This window comes from Triturus cristatus, chromosome 1_2, assembly GCF_964204655.1.
Source record: "Triturus cristatus chromosome 1_2, aTriCri1.1, whole genome shotgun sequence".
Lineage (NCBI taxonomy): Eukaryota > Metazoa > Chordata > Amphibia > Caudata > Salamandridae > Triturus > Triturus cristatus.
The window spans coordinates 1095961562-1095979133 of record NC_140580.1 but is presented as its reverse complement, the minus strand read 5'-3'; the positions used below and the strand labels follow the sequence as shown (position 1 = coordinate 1095979133).

The 17572-nt window shown below is 47.2% G+C and overlaps 1 protein-coding gene across 1 annotated transcript in view; it reads right to left on the bottom strand.

Moving 5' to 3' along the window:
* The window catches only part of LOC146868741 (glutamine synthetase-like), a 45135-nt gene extending 39283 nt beyond the window's left edge, over nt 1–5852 (bottom strand). Inside the window, exon 1 of the mRNA XM_085616127.1 lies at nt 5683–5852. Coding sequence (XP_085472253.1) covers nt 5683–5848 — 166 coding nt within the window. The 5' untranslated portion in view covers nt 5849–5852. The remainder of the gene's footprint in view (nt 1–5682) is intronic.
* Nucleotides 5853–17572: the final 11720 nt, after the last annotated feature.

Sequence of the window (17572 nt, the reverse complement as noted above, 5' to 3'; positions counted from 1 at the left end):
CTAGTTCCATCAAAAGCACCAAATGGTTCTCCGTCGACCTTCCCTGAGAGGTTGCCAAGGAAGGGATCTTCCATTCCTTATCTATCCCCTGCCTTACTGGAACCGCAGAAATGCTGCCAAGCTCGGTGTTCGCTACTGCGGCTACCGACTTCTTGCCTCTATAATTCCCCCCCGGGGTCTTTGGCCTGGCGGGGCATTCCCTAACGTAGTGTCCCTTCTTGCCGCAGTACATGCACAAACCCTGTGCACCTCTGCTTTCCCTCTCGCTCCGTGAGAGAGGTGCCCGCATGGCTCCCACTTCCATAGGTTCGGTTGAGGCTTTTCCCCCCTTAGGCCTCCCTCCTCAGGTTCCTCTCTGGAACAAACCCCTTTTTCCGGTCACCCCCTCTATCAGAGATACGACCATCCAATCGCAATGCCAGCCCTAAGAGATCGGTACAGGTTCGGGGTTGGGGGTCTATCCTGGCTATAACATCTTTCAGTTCCTCGCAGAGGCCTTGGTAGAAAAGGGACATCCTTTTTTCCTCTGGCCAAGCGGCCTCCGCCACCAATCTGTTAAACGAGGTTAAGTAGGTAACCAAATCGCTCCCTCCCTGTTTCAGCTCTAGAAGTTCTTTGTCGGCGCTAAATGTGGTAGTTCGTCTGTCGAACACTCCTTCAAGTGCTGCTCTGAACCCTTCCCAGTTCGACAAAATCGGGTCATCGTTTCTGACCAGGGGTACAGCCCAGTTGGCGGCATCCCCGATTAGATATGAAATGGCGAAAGCCACCCTAGAATGGTGAGTGGGGAAGGAGGACGGTTTACATGAAAAATGCATCATAATCTGGGTCAGAAACACCTGTATTTTGCGGGGGTCCTCCGCATACCTTTCGGGGCTGGCTAATGGAATGGGAGGAGGGACAGAGACATGTATTTGCGGGCTCCCTGAAGCCACCTCGAACGGGTTTCTGGTGAGTTTCTCTACCCTTTCCCGCAGAGCCGCGGTCTCAGCCCTCGAGGCAGTCAACTCCTGTTGGACCAAAGCCAAGGCCCCTAACACCTCTTCCATGTTCTCCCTGTACTGCGGCGCACGAACCGGGAGGAGCACAATTCGTGGGTGCGTTATTCTGTCGCGTTCCCGCTTGGGGACTGAGGCTCCTCAGGATTTGTGCGTCGCTATAGGGGTTCCACTCCTTGACATCCCCAACTCCCACTATGATAGTACAGAGTATAAGGGCGATCAAGTAAGGGAAAGGAAAGGGAAAGGAACAGCAGGGAGTAGAACCTGTAAAACAAAACACAGCAAAATGGAGACAATACAGGTGCATTCAATTCTACTCTCAATAATTCTCGCTTGCCTACGTCTATCTGGCTACACCAACAACCAACAACTGCAACCTCCTTTGTTTCTCTGTGAGGTATTACCTCATACCCCCAACAGAGATGTTCACTAGAAAGCTATATGCAGCGTGCTAAAAGACAGGTGTTGGACAAACAGGTTAATAGTCACCCCTTCCGGACTTGCTTATTGTCAGCAACCCCGTTGGCTGATATAGTCTCGTAGGAAACCTCCAGGTTTTGATTTACTTATGTTTCAATGAAAATGGGGAAATGCACCGTAACAAGACTTGCTGGAGGGGAGTGAGTGTGTTATCTTTAATTAGTCAGGGACTCGGTGATCCTGTGATCCAGAAAAGGCGCGGCAGCTACCCAGACTCGCTAAGATGTCACTCTGGAATGAAGCAATGTTCGCCGCTCCTTCGTTTCCTAACAAAATCTCTAATGCGCTTACTTCCAGCGTTATGGGTGTGGGTTCTCCGACCTCTTTGGGCTCAGCTGTTCTGGCGGACCGGTAACGGTTCACGCGTGCAACGGAAGCGGACTCCGGACAAAGCCGCCGCTCCAGGCTTACCTTCGTATTCCTCGGTATCGGCCAAAAGCGGTTGACTCCGCAGGCGCTGCCACGGCTGCTGAGCACCAGGCGTTCCCACCAGTTGCAGCAACGGCTGCCGTACACCAGGCGCTCCCAACAGTTGCAGCAACGGCTGCCGAACGGGGACTAGTCCACGGGAAACGGACTGGGCAGAAAGGGAAGCTAACCACAAGGGTTAGTCCCTGAGGCTTGATCCAATGGAAGGAAAACGGGTTCGCAATGCACAAAATAACGCACGCCTCTCTGGCGTGTGTCGTCCTCTTTTATGGACGTAGCTCTGCCTCTCCCCGCCGGACCAGGCGTTTTGGGAAGTGTAGTCCCATGCAGGCGCCAGCTCATTGGGTCCTGACACTTTTCGCAGTACTCCCCTGCATGGGCTTTTGTCCTAGGTTCTGCCGGTGGATTTGAATCCTATATCAGGACTCAGTGGCAAGAGTACCAGTGAATGGTGTGCTGTCCCGCACCATTGCCCTGCGTAAGGGAACGCGATAGAGGTGCCCCCTGTCGCCGATGACCTTGCCCTGGATCTGGAGCCTCTGACGGCCTAGATCCGTTGAGATCCTCTCATTTGGGGGATCAGCAACGGGAGGGCATGGGAAGAAAGAATCTCTATCTATGCCGACAACATCTTGCTCTATGCTTAGCGGCCATGATCCTCTGTGCATAGACTTCTACACATCCTTGACCTCTTCGGGAGTTACTTGGGTTATCAAATCAACTGGGATAAATCTCTGATCTTCCTGCTAATGGGAGGGACCCCCTACAATTCCACCAGGTTGCCCCACACCAGTGGTGACGCAGGGATTCCGCTACCTCAGAATTTTTATCACCACGACCATGGAGGTCTTCCATCAACAGAACCTATTCATTCAGTTGGAGCATCTCCAAGCAGACTTAGCCCACTGGAGGGCACTGCCGAACTCTTTGTTGGGCAGGGCTGTCCTTTTTAAAATGATGGCCCTGTCCCGTAAGCTATATGTCCTCCAAAATACCCTGTATAAAGTGCCAGAAAATGTCTTCACTAGGGTTAACAGAGAGCTTCGCATACTCCTCTGTAGTGGAGGCAGCTCACATATATCCCACAGGAAGCTGCAGAGGGGAGTGTTCGAGGGAGGCTTGATGATTCCAGACCTTTGTGCATACTACTGGGCCACACAGTTGATCGTGATCAACGAGTGGCTATTCTGGGAGAGAGAGGAACCAGCCAATAAGATCGACCGTGATACCATGGGTAATCGGGGATACCCTGCCATTCTGTATACTGAGAAAAAGATGGGTACATTTCCGAGCCATACTCGGGCAGTAGTAGCAGCATGGCATGATGTCAACAGGTACTTTGGATGGGAAGGCAAAAGAATCGCCATGACCCCACTATGGGACCGTGATCACCTTAGTGAAGTAAAGAAATTGATAAGTCTTATCAGGTGGAGTCTGACAGGGATAAACTAGAGGATGTCTGGAGGAGGGCCCTGAAACTGGTCCCAGGATGCTTTTTTCTGGTCCAGTGAAGACCTGGCTTGGCAGTTCGGGCTGGACTGTTCCCATGAGGAACAGGGTCAAGACTGATTTGCATGTGGCTGGGTCTGAACTGGGGTGGTGAAGGGAGCTAAAGAATGATGATGGATTCAATCCAAATCTGTGATTGGGGGTGAGTGTCTGATACGTTTCAGCACTCCGTCCATCATCTTTTTGTGAATGGAAATGACCCCACTATGGGACGGTGATCACCTCGGTGAAGTAAAGAAATTGAGAAGTCTTATCAGGTGGAGTCTGACAGGGATAGATAAACTAAGGGACATCTGGAGGAGGGAACGGCTTCTGCCCTTCAAGGGCCTGTAGGCGGAATATAATATGGCAGGGCGGGAGAGATTCCAGTACCTACAATTGTGGCATGCTTTGATGTGCCACCTACCCGAGGGGACACAATTTCCGGAATGCTCGTTCATGGAAGACCGACTGTTGCTGGACCCAATGCCGGCCAAAGCGATCTACATGGTCTACCGGAAGTTAATTAATAACTCACCAGATCTCCTTTGCTCACTGTAGGAAGCCTGGAAGGGCGATTTAGGGCTTATAGAGGACGACAAATGGGAAGAGGCCATCCAAGGCCTAGGGAAATAGCCATAAGGGCTCACTTCCATCTTACACAACTGCATATATTACACAGATCTTACTATTCTCAGCCTAGAATACACTGCATGGGATGAAGCGATTCGGCAAAGTGTGTTTGGGGTTGCAGAGCAGTGGGCAACTTTTCCACACACTTTAGGAATGCCCTGAGATCCAGGGCTACAGGAGGGAGGTCACGGCAGTCATGACTGCGGTTACGGGCCTGGAGGTATCACTAGAGGCTAGATGGCTGATCTTGGGTATTTCCAGGGAAAAGAGGTGGCCCAGATACCTCAGAATGTAGTTGACACTGGCAGCGGGGGTGGCTAAGTGAAACATTGCTAAGTGAAACATTGCTAAAGCATAGGGAGCAAATAGACCACCCAGATATCCAGGACTGGAACAAAGATTTAGAGTGGTGTCAACTGGCGTAACACGAGTTCTACCAAAGCCGGGGTTGTCCGCGCAAGTATGATGAGAAAGTATGCGACAACTGGACATAATATATGGGGACCTGATGAGGGTGCGGGCTGGGGTTTAAGGAGGAATGGAAACATCTCTTACTGAACCTGCTCAGGGTATGATTGAGCGCCTTCAGCAATGTATGGTTACTATATTTTGCATAGCAATCACCACCGTTGATGGATGTAGTCTGTATAACTCACAATGGACATGGGCTTTGTATTTCATATTTGACATGCATTACTGTATACTGAGCAGCCTTTGAATAAAAATATTTAATAAGAAATAAACTATGACTTTGCCACATTTGCCACATAATCCATCATCTGCTGCAGAATTGACAGATTTTAACAAAAACACATTTTGTTTCTATCTCACCCAGATCAAAAGTTACTTAAGATGCTGCAACATGTGCTGCCAGATAGTGGAAGGTTCTTCGGAAAGGTTGACCGGTCACCTTTCAGTTATTTATAGCTGTATTTGGAACTGGTACTAATAAAGTGAGACCTTTGCCATGCCGTGACAGCGCTAACATGTAAAAATGATAAAATAATGAAGTGATACTATCACATAATGCGCCACATTAAGCTGCATTATTTGTGTTTTCTTGCCACATAATTTAGTTAACATTGCTGCAAAATGTAGGCCTCCCCTGTTGCATCATAATTCCAGTGGCCCTGTCTGTACCACAGCGAGATTGCCACATAGTTCACTTTAAAAAATCCTCTCACTTTTTCAAAGAAAGAAAAGTAAACAAGATCTCCACGCAATTTGTCAGAAGACATAGCCAACATTTTACCTGTCTTAGAACACGCAGCAAATCTAAGAAGATAACATCAGATTTTAAAGTCCTTTTTATTGCTCATTCATTTATTTTCAGAACTCACGCCCTTTAAATACTGTGCCGGCTGTCTCGGTCATTTTGGGGAGGGTAAAGATAAATAAAGATAAATATGGGCTGGCCCGGCCCTCAAATGCCCCCCCCCCCTCCTGCAAGCCCCCCAACCCCCTTGGCTACTGTTGCGGAGTGGGAGATGCGGACACGGAAATGACTTGCGTTTAGCAGCTATATAACCTTTACAGTGCTGGCTGTACAAATCCCTACCTTCTAGGCACTTGGGTTCGTGGTCCAAAGTTTTGGTCTACTTGCGTTTAGCAGCTATATAACCTTTACAGTGCTGGCTGTACAAATCCCTACCTTCTAGGCACTTGGGTTCGTGGTCCAAAGTTTTGGTCTTGCAGCGGACGTTCTCCCCGGATCCATCGATCCAAACATAGGGGACCAGTACCTGACCCCCCTGGGGGAGTTTCATGTAGTGCTCCCGGACACACTTGTTCAGTTTGGAGCTGTGAGAGACGGACATGGTGACAGACCTGCAAAGAGAGAAAGAACACACGAGTGAGGCGGCCAGCGACAAGACGACAAGTCCACCTGCACCAAAAGCAGAGAACACGGACCGGAAGCACTCCGAGGGCAGGATATCTGGGACCAAGGCCCCTCTGGGAGGCCGAAACGCGTCATGGTGGAAGATCAATAAAAACAACACTGCTACACTGCAGAAGGTGTCTGCTTCGATCTTTTGAAGAAAAGAGATTGCATGTGGATATATATATATTCCTGCAGAAAGGAAGCCACTGTTAACCGACATTCACAAGGCAGGTATTGCCAATTTTAATTTGCCATGAGCCCAACGCAAAGATCAGCCATTATGCAAGCCCAACACAATCTCCTAACACTGCCACTGCAGCCACCCTCCACCCGCGCAGCTCCATCACCAGAACCAATGTTCACTTGCCAGATCTAGCCCAAGTAAAGCTGTGTTCACAGACCAGCAGGTATGGAGTCCAGGCTCACTGCCCAACCAGCAGATGTCCTACCTTACATACACTGAGCCCTTTAAGGGCCGGCTGGAGCTGAGCCATCACTGGTCGAACTAGGGGGTGGGTGTGTACAAAATTCAACTTAGAAACTCACCAACATTGTTAATTCTGGTACAAGCGTTCTACTTTCACCAGATAAAGTCGCATGACAGTTAGGGGTGGGCGGAATTTGCGGAATTAACCTTCGCAAATTATCGCGAGAATGTTTAAAATTATCACAAACAAGCAGAAATATCGCGAAGATGCGGAAGTTTTTTTCCGGCATGTTCGCGAGATTTTCTGCATGGTTGCGGGTCGCCAACTTACCCATGTGGTTGCTTGCGGGCGCGGCCATCTTGTTTTGAGTTGTTCTCGCGGTGCATGATCGCGAGAAGAAAGACGTGATCGCGCGACGCATGACGTCACTGCGGGCGCGAACTGTCGCGAGACAGCGCAAATGGCTAAAAACAATACAACATCTCATGGAGAACGCGACCGGATCAAGAAAACTTGTCGGCGAACGCAGGGATTCAGGTAAGGCGATCGCGCGCGCGCGAGAATGTATCATTTTACAGCGCGAGCAAGAAACAAATTATCGCCAAGCTGCGGAAACCGGAATTTTTGACATTTTCGCGCTCTCCGCGGAACGCAAAAATGTCAAATTATCGCAATTTCCGCGAACGGAACGAAATTTTTGCCCAGGCCTAATGACAGTAACGCATGCCTGCGGAGGATGAGGGGCGAGGCCTCCTTCAAGTTGCCAGTACACGTCGTATCCTCCCCTCCCCAATACCCTGACAGTCCAGACAACAGTACACCCCTTGTAGGCCCCCAAAAGACCAGAGCGCAGCATCTCTCCTGTGTATCCAGCTCATCAGACCCGTACAACTCTCGGCTCTCCCTCAGACTCACTGGCTTGCTCCTGGCGGCTCGGCTCCTGACGCCTCTGCTGTTTAGAAGGATGGGGCGCGGATAACTGCTTCAGGGGCGCTTGTAGCTGGCCTAACCCCCTCCCACTTGCGGATGAAGGGCACCGGATACAGAGAGCCCTCCCTCAAAAACCCCGAGGCACCCTAACACGGATACCGTGCATTGTTTGCTCAGTGAGTTATAGCCCGCAGGTTTACTAGGGAACTTGGAAACTTGAGTTTAATGAATAGATCAGTACTGTGGGTCTCAGGCCTGGCAACACCCACAGTGCTACCCTATGTCATACTTTTTATTTTTTATTTATTTAGTGTTTTCTATAGCGCGAACATAACCCTGCGTAGGGTATCAGAGCGCTTTACAGTTGCATTTGAATTTGATTTTTTTGAATTTAAAAGCATTTATTAAGCGCGCTTATACCATGCGGTTTCATGGCGCTTTGAATGATGCAGTGGCCATCGTCAGTGGGAGGCTAGGCATTGTAGGCATTCCACAAACAAAACCTTATATAAGTTACCAAGTCATCAGTTAATTTACCATGACTAGATCAAAACATTAAGCTTCAGGGAAAACATATATACAAGCCCACCTCGGGTTAATGAGCGGCTAGAGGAAGCAAGGAAACAGTCATGAGAAGTTTGTAGACAATAGCTATATTATATAGAATTAAGGGAGAAATTTACTCATACAGTACAATAGCGCCTCTGATCACATGGCCTTCGGTTGAGGAGCTGATATCAATCCATGGGAGATAACATGAAGTGGAAACCCATGCACATAGTGGGGTTCCAGATTGTGTTTGGAGGCTGGACACAGATGATATCCATGGGGGTTTGCAACCTCCCCAGGACACCATCAGCAGCCTTGGAAGCTTTTGTTTCTGTATTTTTGTGGGGTGGGGGGGGGGGGCAGTGACTTGAGGTTTGAGCACTAAGCACTTCGACCCTTCCTTTCTCCATGGCATCACCCCCCCATTGCCTCGTGTGACTAATGGGCTCAGGGACCCGCCCCCTTTAAAATGCCTCCTCTCACGTGGTGAGACTTATCTGAATGTTGGCCGGTCTGATGCCATACTTTGTCAAAGTCTTTGGCTTCATCCAGAAAAACCTTTCTGGTTGATTTGCTATTTTTCGACACATGGCTCATGACTTCCATGATTTGAGTAGTTTGTTTCCGGACCTAAACTGTTCTTTTGAGAAAAGATCTTCACTCTGCAAAGCTGCTGAGACCGGCCTTTTGAGTACAGGTTTTCATACCCTGCCAAGCAGGATATTGGAGGAGGGGTGGGAAGCACCCTCTCCGCCCGCGGTATTTGGGGAGGCAAACAGTGATGAGGAATATAGAGGCAGTGTAGAAAAGTGCCCCTTTTTGACATGGCCTCCCACAATTTTTGCCTGGTATTTGATGAAACTTTAACTGAAGTGCACTGGGTTCCTGCTAACCAGGTCCCCAGTTATAATGTTCTTTCCCAAAAACAAGGTAGCTGTGCAATTGTTTCACAAATGGCAAGACCTTTAGCATCCCTTTATGTCCCTGGTAAATGGTGCCCAGGGCATGGGTATTAAAGAGGGTCCCTAAGGACTGCAGCATGTATTTTCCCACCCTAAGAGACCTACCACCAAACTCATGCCGCCTCCATTGCAGGATGCATGAAATTGTGCAGAGAAAAACAAAAACACATGTCACTCACACTGTGTGCCATGTCCCCAGACACTGCATGCAATATTTGTAAGTCACCTCTACAGGAGGCCTTACAGCCCTAAGGCAGGGTGCATTATATTACATGTGAGGACATATCTGCATGAGCAGATATGCCCCTGTGCTGTCTAGTCCAATTGCTAGATAGTATAGTATAAGTGAACAGGGAAGCCATCTTGAGCACATGTACTGGGCACTGGTCATTACGAGTTCCCCAGCTACATGATGGCTTCTCTGAAACCTATGGTGTTTGGTATCAAAAACTAATCTTTATAAATCTATACTGATGTCAGTACTAGATTTATTATGACATGCACCCAGAGGGCATTTTAGAGGTGGCCCCTGAAAACCTACCAATCTCTAGTGTGCTGGCTAACTGGTGTAGACTAGCCTGCCACCAAAGACCCCCTGCAGGCGAGAGCACAGGCTTTTTGAGGGCAGAAACAATGCCTCCTCTGGCAAGCAGGATGGCTAGTAATCAGCATATCTTGGCAGGATGCTTCAAAGGCCTCTGCTGCCTTTGATATGCAACCCAGCTTCCGCAAGACAAGGCAAATGCCACCCCTGAACAGGGCCCATTTGGCACCAGGACAGGTGGGAAAATTAGTTGTTCAGGAGGTGTGCTCACTATCAGACTAGTTACACCCCTAAGGTGGGCTACCTCATGTGAACACAAAAAGTAGAATTCCACAATCTTGGGTTTGGTGAAATTAGATACACTGGGTCAGGATTATGCCCATTTCCTACAGGAAGTGGTCACATAGGGGCTGTAGGCACCCCAAAGGTAAGTAGCCCATTGGAAACTTCCTTACACTCCCCTTATCACCTCTAAATAGAGTACTTAGGTGGCACCCCTTAAACCAGGAACTCAGATCCGATGGACAAAAGTAGAAGAGGACAAAGAAGAGCAAAGAAGCGGGAACTGAGGACCGGCTGCAGACATTTTGGTGCCAAACCCCACCTGCCTGCACCTGTCATGACAAACCGACTCGTCCTGTCACTGTGAATCTGCCAAGAACCCCGGTGGGCTGCCAGCACTTCACAAATTGCCAGCAATCTCCCTTGGAGTAGAGGAGCTACTCCACTGCAGCTTGCAGGCACCAAGCAGCAAAGTCCCGTCCACCGTTCTTCCGTCCCCTGCATCAATCGACATAGCAGCTGTCCAAAAAGAGGTCACTATGCTCCAGAAGGTCAGATTTGTCTCCCCACGAAGTGATAAGAAGCCTGTTTGAGTCCAATTCAGACCCCAGTGACTCCAAGAGAGAGCAGCGGTCAAGGGATGTCAACACTGCAGATACTCAACTCGAGAGTGGCCCAGCTGTCCTGTTTTTGACCCCTCAACCGGTGAGACCAGCAACCGTGAGCGCCTGTGATGCACAAGACCAGTCGACCTAACCATTCTTCACCTGAGCTCCCCAGCCCGGGATCCCGAGAACCAACTGTGCTTCGTTGCTCCCAGGGTCCTCATAAACCAAGCCCCCCCGTTGGGAGTTCCCGGACTTGTCCCCAGGTCCCCTTCTGCAGCCTGTTTCTATGCCCCTTCATTTTTGGTATAGGGCGCAAAGCTACTAACCTGACCAGCACCTCTACCCACGGACACTACAGGGCAGGTAAAGACTAACTGCTGGTGGTTCTTTGGACCTTGGTCTTCTACCACCTCAAGTCTTGAAGGGGATCCCCAGAAACCTATTGCAAGTAACTGTATGCAGTATAAGACTTTTCCCCATTGGAAAGCATTACTGTGTAAAGATACATTTAAGTGAACATTTTACTTACCTGTAAAAATCAATATCTCGAAAAGTACTTACTTGATCATGAAATTCTTGATGATGAAATTTATATAAAAAAAAAAAAATGTTGTTTTTCTAAATTGGTCTATTTATTCTTGTGTGCGTCTCATTTATTACCTCTGTGAGTATCACTAATGCTTAGCACTACCTTCTAATAAGCCTAAACTGCTCGCCCACACTACCACAAAAGAGAGCATCTGGGATTATTACTTGTGCCTCTGTAAACCAACATGGGTCGTCTAGACTCACTGCATAGTGTACCTCGGTTTGGTGCACTATATAGAGAGCCTGCTTCCTACAGGCGGTCACACAAGTCGTCATCACATCACTGGTACAGATGGGATAGCTTTTCTGCGGTGCCAACAGAAAAAGATGGCCAGGGACAGTGATCTGTCCCAGGAGGATGTGGAGGACACACTAGTTGTGCAGTGGGTGGCAGCAACTCTGGCACCAACAATTCGTAGAACCCCTGCGATGGAGGTAGAAGGTAGCAGGCCATGTAGGGCAGCACCTGCTGGAGTCAAGGCAGCAATATTGGATTGTAGCTTCCCCACCCCCCAAAAACAGTAGGAGCCAGAGAACAGCCAAAAGAAGGACACCACCCAATATGCAGGAGAAGATGACACTGAGGAAAGTACCCTCAAGAGTGGCAGAGAGGGCAAGAAGAAGGATGGGTAACTCCCCCCTCCCCCACAACCGACAGTAGAGGGTCCAAGGTAGTCCCGGGAACCAGGAGTGAGGCTGTGGCAGCAGAGGAGTCAGCATAAGCACACAGAAGACAGGAGAAGGAATACCGGTGAGTCAGCCTCAGGGGCACACTGATTGGTGGGCATCGAGGTGAGTAAGGGCACCTCTGCCTAACAGCTTATCAGTAAAGGTGATGCAGGAATGGCCAGAGTCAGGAAGACTAAGGTGCACCCAAGTTGGCAGTGTAGCAGAGCTCATGCAGAGGCAGGGCCACTAAGCATGCCCCTATAGGGAGGACGGTGTAATGTGGAGGAGCGGATGGTACTGTGGTGGGTTCACAGCGTGATGGGACCTGGACAATGTGACCAAGAAGAGACTGGAGCCACAGGGTCAGGGAGCAACCCCAGACTCGCTTGTCAGCCCACGATGAACCGGAAGGATGTAGAAGGTGTGGCAGATAACCAAATAGAAGGTGCTTCTGGTCCAAGATTCCAGTCCTAAGGGGATCAAAAGGGTCACCACAGCACTACCAGCCATGTGACGCACAATGATATGGCAGAGGATGGGATGTGCGTTGAATCAGAGCTTGGCAGGTTGTCTTACGATGTAAATGAAAGGGGGGGATAGGAAAAACTCAGAAGGGTGGTGGAGCAGTGCAATACATCCCTGAAGCAGAGAGATTGCATTGTAGACTAGTGCGAGTTGGGGATAGATGAGCACAGTTCAGATAGCAGAAGACCTGGGGTCTTGCAATGTGGTAAAGGTTAAAGGAAATAATACAGATTACAGAGGGGGATGAGTTCTAGGGAGTCCAGGGTCGACATATACAAAGGCAAATGGCCGTAATAGGGCAAATTGGGGGCATTTCGGATCAAGAAAGGCAACCAAGTGATGATGGCAGCCCAAGTACGATAGGGAGAGAGGCAGGAGGGAAAATCGGCACTGGTCTAATGGGAGATGAATGACAAGAGGGATGGGAGAGAGAACCAACAACCCAGATGGGTAGAGAGCTAGAAGCGGAGCAGGAGGAACCAGAACATGAGTATGGTAAGAAATGGTGGGCCACGTGGGGGGACAGATGGTCGCCATGGAAGGAAAGGAGGAGGAATGGGTATGGAAGGTTGATGACCACAGGAGTGCAGTGTTGAGAGACATTTTAACAGTATGCCGAGGGTTTGGTGGGATTCGTGGGAAAGGTTTCTATCACAGAAAGGGTGCACCACTTCCCCAGAGGCCCAGACAGAAGCGTCTGAAAGAGATGTGGAAAAAGGACTCTTTTCTCAGGTAATACCAGAATACACATTTATTTAGATAGACTTGCGAGAACATTCCAGGCAGCCACCAGACTCTTTCTGAGGCTGAAAGAAAAGCCAGTATTTATAGACTCCACCACAGTCAGTGGTCACCTGGTTCTTCGTAATTTGAGGCCTACACAAATAACAGTATTTTGCAGCTTGACAGATGAGTAACATAATTCAAACAAGGCTTTCTGCCTTTAGAAATAGTTCCAGCTTTCCTAAACATGATAACAAGTACAGTTCTTTTTCAGCCTTGTACAGTGATATACTCCAATCAGTGTCTAGGAACAGCAGTTGTCTCAAAGCAGTGAGGGCTAGCTTGCATTTCTCCAGGGTCAGCAGAAGAGAAAAGATGACCTGCTCACCTATTCTTGATGTTGAGGAGAGGAGCACAGGCTAGGAGGCCAAAGGAAACAAGTTTAAATCTGCACATGTGCTTTTTTTCTCATTATTGGAAATGTTTTTCTTTTACAATCTCCTATTTTGTGCTTTCTTGGGCACACTTAAAATCACTTACGATGACCGTCAGTATCCATATCTTTTTATTATACCCCTCTTCTTCCTTCCACCTCCTGTGCACTGTTTCGTCTACAACCCACTGAATTTTCCTCTTGAACACTTTGTTTGTCAAACAACACATATATATTGTTATGACCCAAAGCACAGTGATCATTCAAAACATTATGAGTAAACATCATTTTTGGATAAACATATAAGCCTCCATGCCTAGGAGAAGTGAGAATGCCACACCTTTCCTTCTGAATTGTGTTAATGCCCATTACCCTTTCTTCATACTGTTGTTAGAATTGGCTGTTAGCTATTTTCAATAAGTGATTCATGGACTGATGAATAAAGACCATGACTTTCATATTGGCTCCTAGTTTACTCCTCATCCTTTCTTTTTTTTTTATTTTTTTTTATTTTTTTTAAACCGTTTATTACAGAATCCAAAAGATATACAAAGATGGGCCTACAACCTTCAGGCCGGCCGCTAGCAAACAGGAAGAGCATATAATACAAGCAGTGGAACACACGCTGCGGCAGAAGAGAGATCACAGGAGTGGAGAGAAGCGTCGGCAGCCGCACCATTCGGACCCCACACAACGGTTTCATTTTTAAATAAATAACGAGAAAACAAGTCCACAAGGCAACCCACAATCGAAACAGCCGCATGTGCTCCCCAGGGGGGGATCCTACCAATCCACAGGAATAGCAGGGGGGGGATAGGTCGGGACGGAGACAAAGTGGAATCGATGCCCAGAACCCGGGAGACAAGCAGGCTAAGGAGATGGGGCCGGTGACGGATCAGGCGCCAGCGGCGGGGTACAGATTCCCCCACGATCCTCATCCTTTCTAACTTGTTCCTAACTTCGTTCTCTGTATTTATGACACTATCATTGTACAAGACGCAGTCTATGGGAATTTGCCAAGCAGTCAGAGCATTTATCAGGGGACTAAGGACCAATAAGTGTTCCAGTTGTTGCATGTGATCTTATAGAAAAATTACTTCATGGAATACCATTACTGAGAATTCATTTCACATAAACTGTTTAATCGAAATTTGCAGAATGAATGGCATTTACCATTTTATAGAAACCAATTCATAAAATCAAAATTGGCTTTTACATGCTTATATTTAGGCCTGGGCAATGCTTGCAGAGTTCTACTATGTGGAATTCCACGGAGCAGCCCTAAAACTCTGCGAGATTCCGCAGAATGCCACTGGAGTAGCACGATGCCCGTTTCTGTGATGGAAACTTCATGTGAACGGCACCACGTGGTTTGCATGGGTGTGGCCATTTTGTTTTCTCTTCTGTGCATGGTGCTGCTGGGCCTGTTTTCAATCCACCCTTAATCTTTTCAATCCTCCCCCATCAGCCTCATCCACACCTCACTTTTCCTTTATTTTATCAGTGTGTGTCTTTGTGTTTGTGTATTTTACGTTCTTGTTATTTTTGTGTGTTTTTCATGACTTTTTTGTACTTTTTTGAGTTTTCCCTTTACTTTCTCATTTTTCCTTTCTTTCTTCCTTTTCCTTCTCTTTTTTCTTCCCACCCAGCACCATGGCAGAGGAGGGTAAGAGGGGTGAGAGAGGTTGTGGCTGCACCAGTGTGTCTGCTAGCTGCACACATTGCTGTCATTGGCACTGGCAAAGGGTGCAAGCCCACATCATTTTTTCAGAGGCTGAGATGGCAGCACTTGTTTTGATGTGCCACCTGCCAGTGCCAAACATTTTTGGTTAGATTAACTGTACCACTAATCTATTTTTTTAAATCTTGTTTATTTCTTACATCAGCACCCAAAGGCAAGAAGAGGGATAATTCTTCTGAGGCGGGTCAGAGAGCCGGGTATGCTGCCACCACCAGTGTCGCAGACAATGGTTCTGCGTATATCAGTGAGTCCTGTTATTATTATTATTAATTCCCTAACTTTTATCTCTTTCAAATATTAGAATATTTAAAATGTTGCCTTGTTTATTTTCTTTATACTGTCTTTTTCTTTAACTCCTCTATTAGATGTCCGTAAAATTCTTGTTATCCATGCACTATCTTTAGTTCTATATTTCATGATTTTGTGGCTGACTTCCTCCCGTCTGTAATAGTTTGCAGTTTTCTTCCGCTTTGCTAGTAAGCTTTCCTTCTCTCCTTTATATCTTGTGGTACTGTAAGACTAAGAGATGTATGGTACTCTACTGTCTACTGTGAAAATTGCAGGCCCAGTAAGCTAGTATTATTCACCACTCATGTTTGTTGAGAAAGCTTTCTTTCTCTTGCTCATGCTCAAACAGTTAAAATGAAAGAGTGGCCATGGTCAAGGTGGGCCCCCCAATGGTGTTCTATAATTCATTTATACAGTATACCAGCAGTTTCCATGACAGTGCACCATGGCAGGAAATTATGAGATCCCATTGCATTTGCCAACCAACACGATATGTCCTTCATTGACCAATATTCCACCCCTTCATTGTGCTTCAATGACTCAGTGTCATCATAGCTCTGCCCCTCCATCTGAAAAGTGTTTGGTTGGCTTGACTGCCTGGCTTTTCTAAGACTGTCAACCAATAAATGCCCAAAGTGCTTATTTTGGTAGAAGATACTAATAACCGAGCTGCAGTGATGTAGTATGGTTATATTTTGTTTAAAAAAATAATAATAATGGGAGATTTATCTGGCATCTAAAAATGTGTAATGTTTTTTACAGCTGCACAGACCACCAGTGCCAAGGCCAGCCGAGGTCAGAGGCAGTTCTGTAGATGTGGAGGCGATTGGAGGGAGAGACCCAGCAGCGGCAAGGATGGGTGGTGGTAAGTCATATCACTTGCTTATTCATAATTATTATAATATTCACTGTATGGGCATCATGACTCGGGTACCCCCCGCTTAAGCAGCTACAGTGCTAGTTTAGTTCTTCTGGCCTCTTTCATCTGCAACTCAAGGGATAGAAGCTCATAATGAACATAACATATTATGGGTTGATGGAAAGGGGATAGAAGGATGGAAGGTTAAAAGAAAGGATGGGAGAAATGATATCTGAATGAAAGGATGCGTCGGTGGGTGAAAGGACACATGGGTGGGTAAATGGATGGATGAGTGCAAGGATGGTTGAAAGGGTGGATATTGAATGGATGGATATATGGATTTATGGATATTAGAAAGGATGGATTGGAAATTTTGGTGATATTCTGGATGGTGGTTATCAAAGGGTGAATAGAACAATGAAAGGATGAATGGATAATTGCTTGGATGAAGAAACAAGAGAGCTCTTCTGGAGTGGGGCACGCTCACCCACTTTGCTTACTTGGTTTTATCAAAGCTATGGTTCAAAGTAGAGGGTATTTTAATGTTTTGTCTACTCCCTTGACTCACTGTACTTGCTAAGCGAGGCAGATATGTATCCCACCCATCATATTCATCACCTCCCTCCCTGCCCATGACATTTCGCCACCCATGACCTAAGTTAAGCATGGTTAAATTTTTCACTGCAGTGTTGGCTGTGCAATGTGTGTCTGCTTCAGTTAATGCGGCATTTACAAAGTTTTCAATGCATTGCAAACTGAAAACAAGGCATTTTTCCCTTCCCTCCCAGTGCCCACTCAGTCACGTCTTAGTGCTTCACTTCTTTATTGTTTCCTAAGTTCTGTCCCAGCCTAGCAAAACATGTAAAAATCTATTCTTGGCATGTGCCACACTTTTCTGGCCATGTGAATTGATTCATATATTTCATGGTTTTCATAACAGATTTACAACTGTTCAAATGTTTCCCTTTTGACTTCATCAACTACAGTGACTGAATAAGCCAAAGCTTCGGCACATGATGATGATCAGTGAGATACCGCCCCCTATTCTATAGCAAAAACCCTTACTACCCAGGCTAATCCCTCTCACTTACCCTGCTGTAGAGTAAGTTAAGTATCCTTTCCTTACTACCAAGCAAATTCATTTGTTGGAAATCATTTGTAGTGGAGGGCGAGGCCAAGGAGTGCCTGATTTCAAATTGTCGGATGGGATACTCTGTGACAAACGTGCCAGATACAATCTATATATCACATTCCTTTCCCTGTCTTGCAGTACATTGTTTTTCCACCATCTACTGACTGCTGACAGGATAGCCACATTTGATATGTAACATGTGTGATGTAGTATCTTATTTAATATTTATCTGCCTCTTTGAAGTCAGGGTAGAATTGAAAGGCATTCGGAGAAGAGCAGGGCCATTGGAATTGAAATAAGATATTTGTCCATTACAACTGCCCCAGCTGCAGACTGCAGAGAGTAGCAAAGTACCCGATGCGCAGGCTAGTGTGACTCTATTAATTTAGCACAACTTG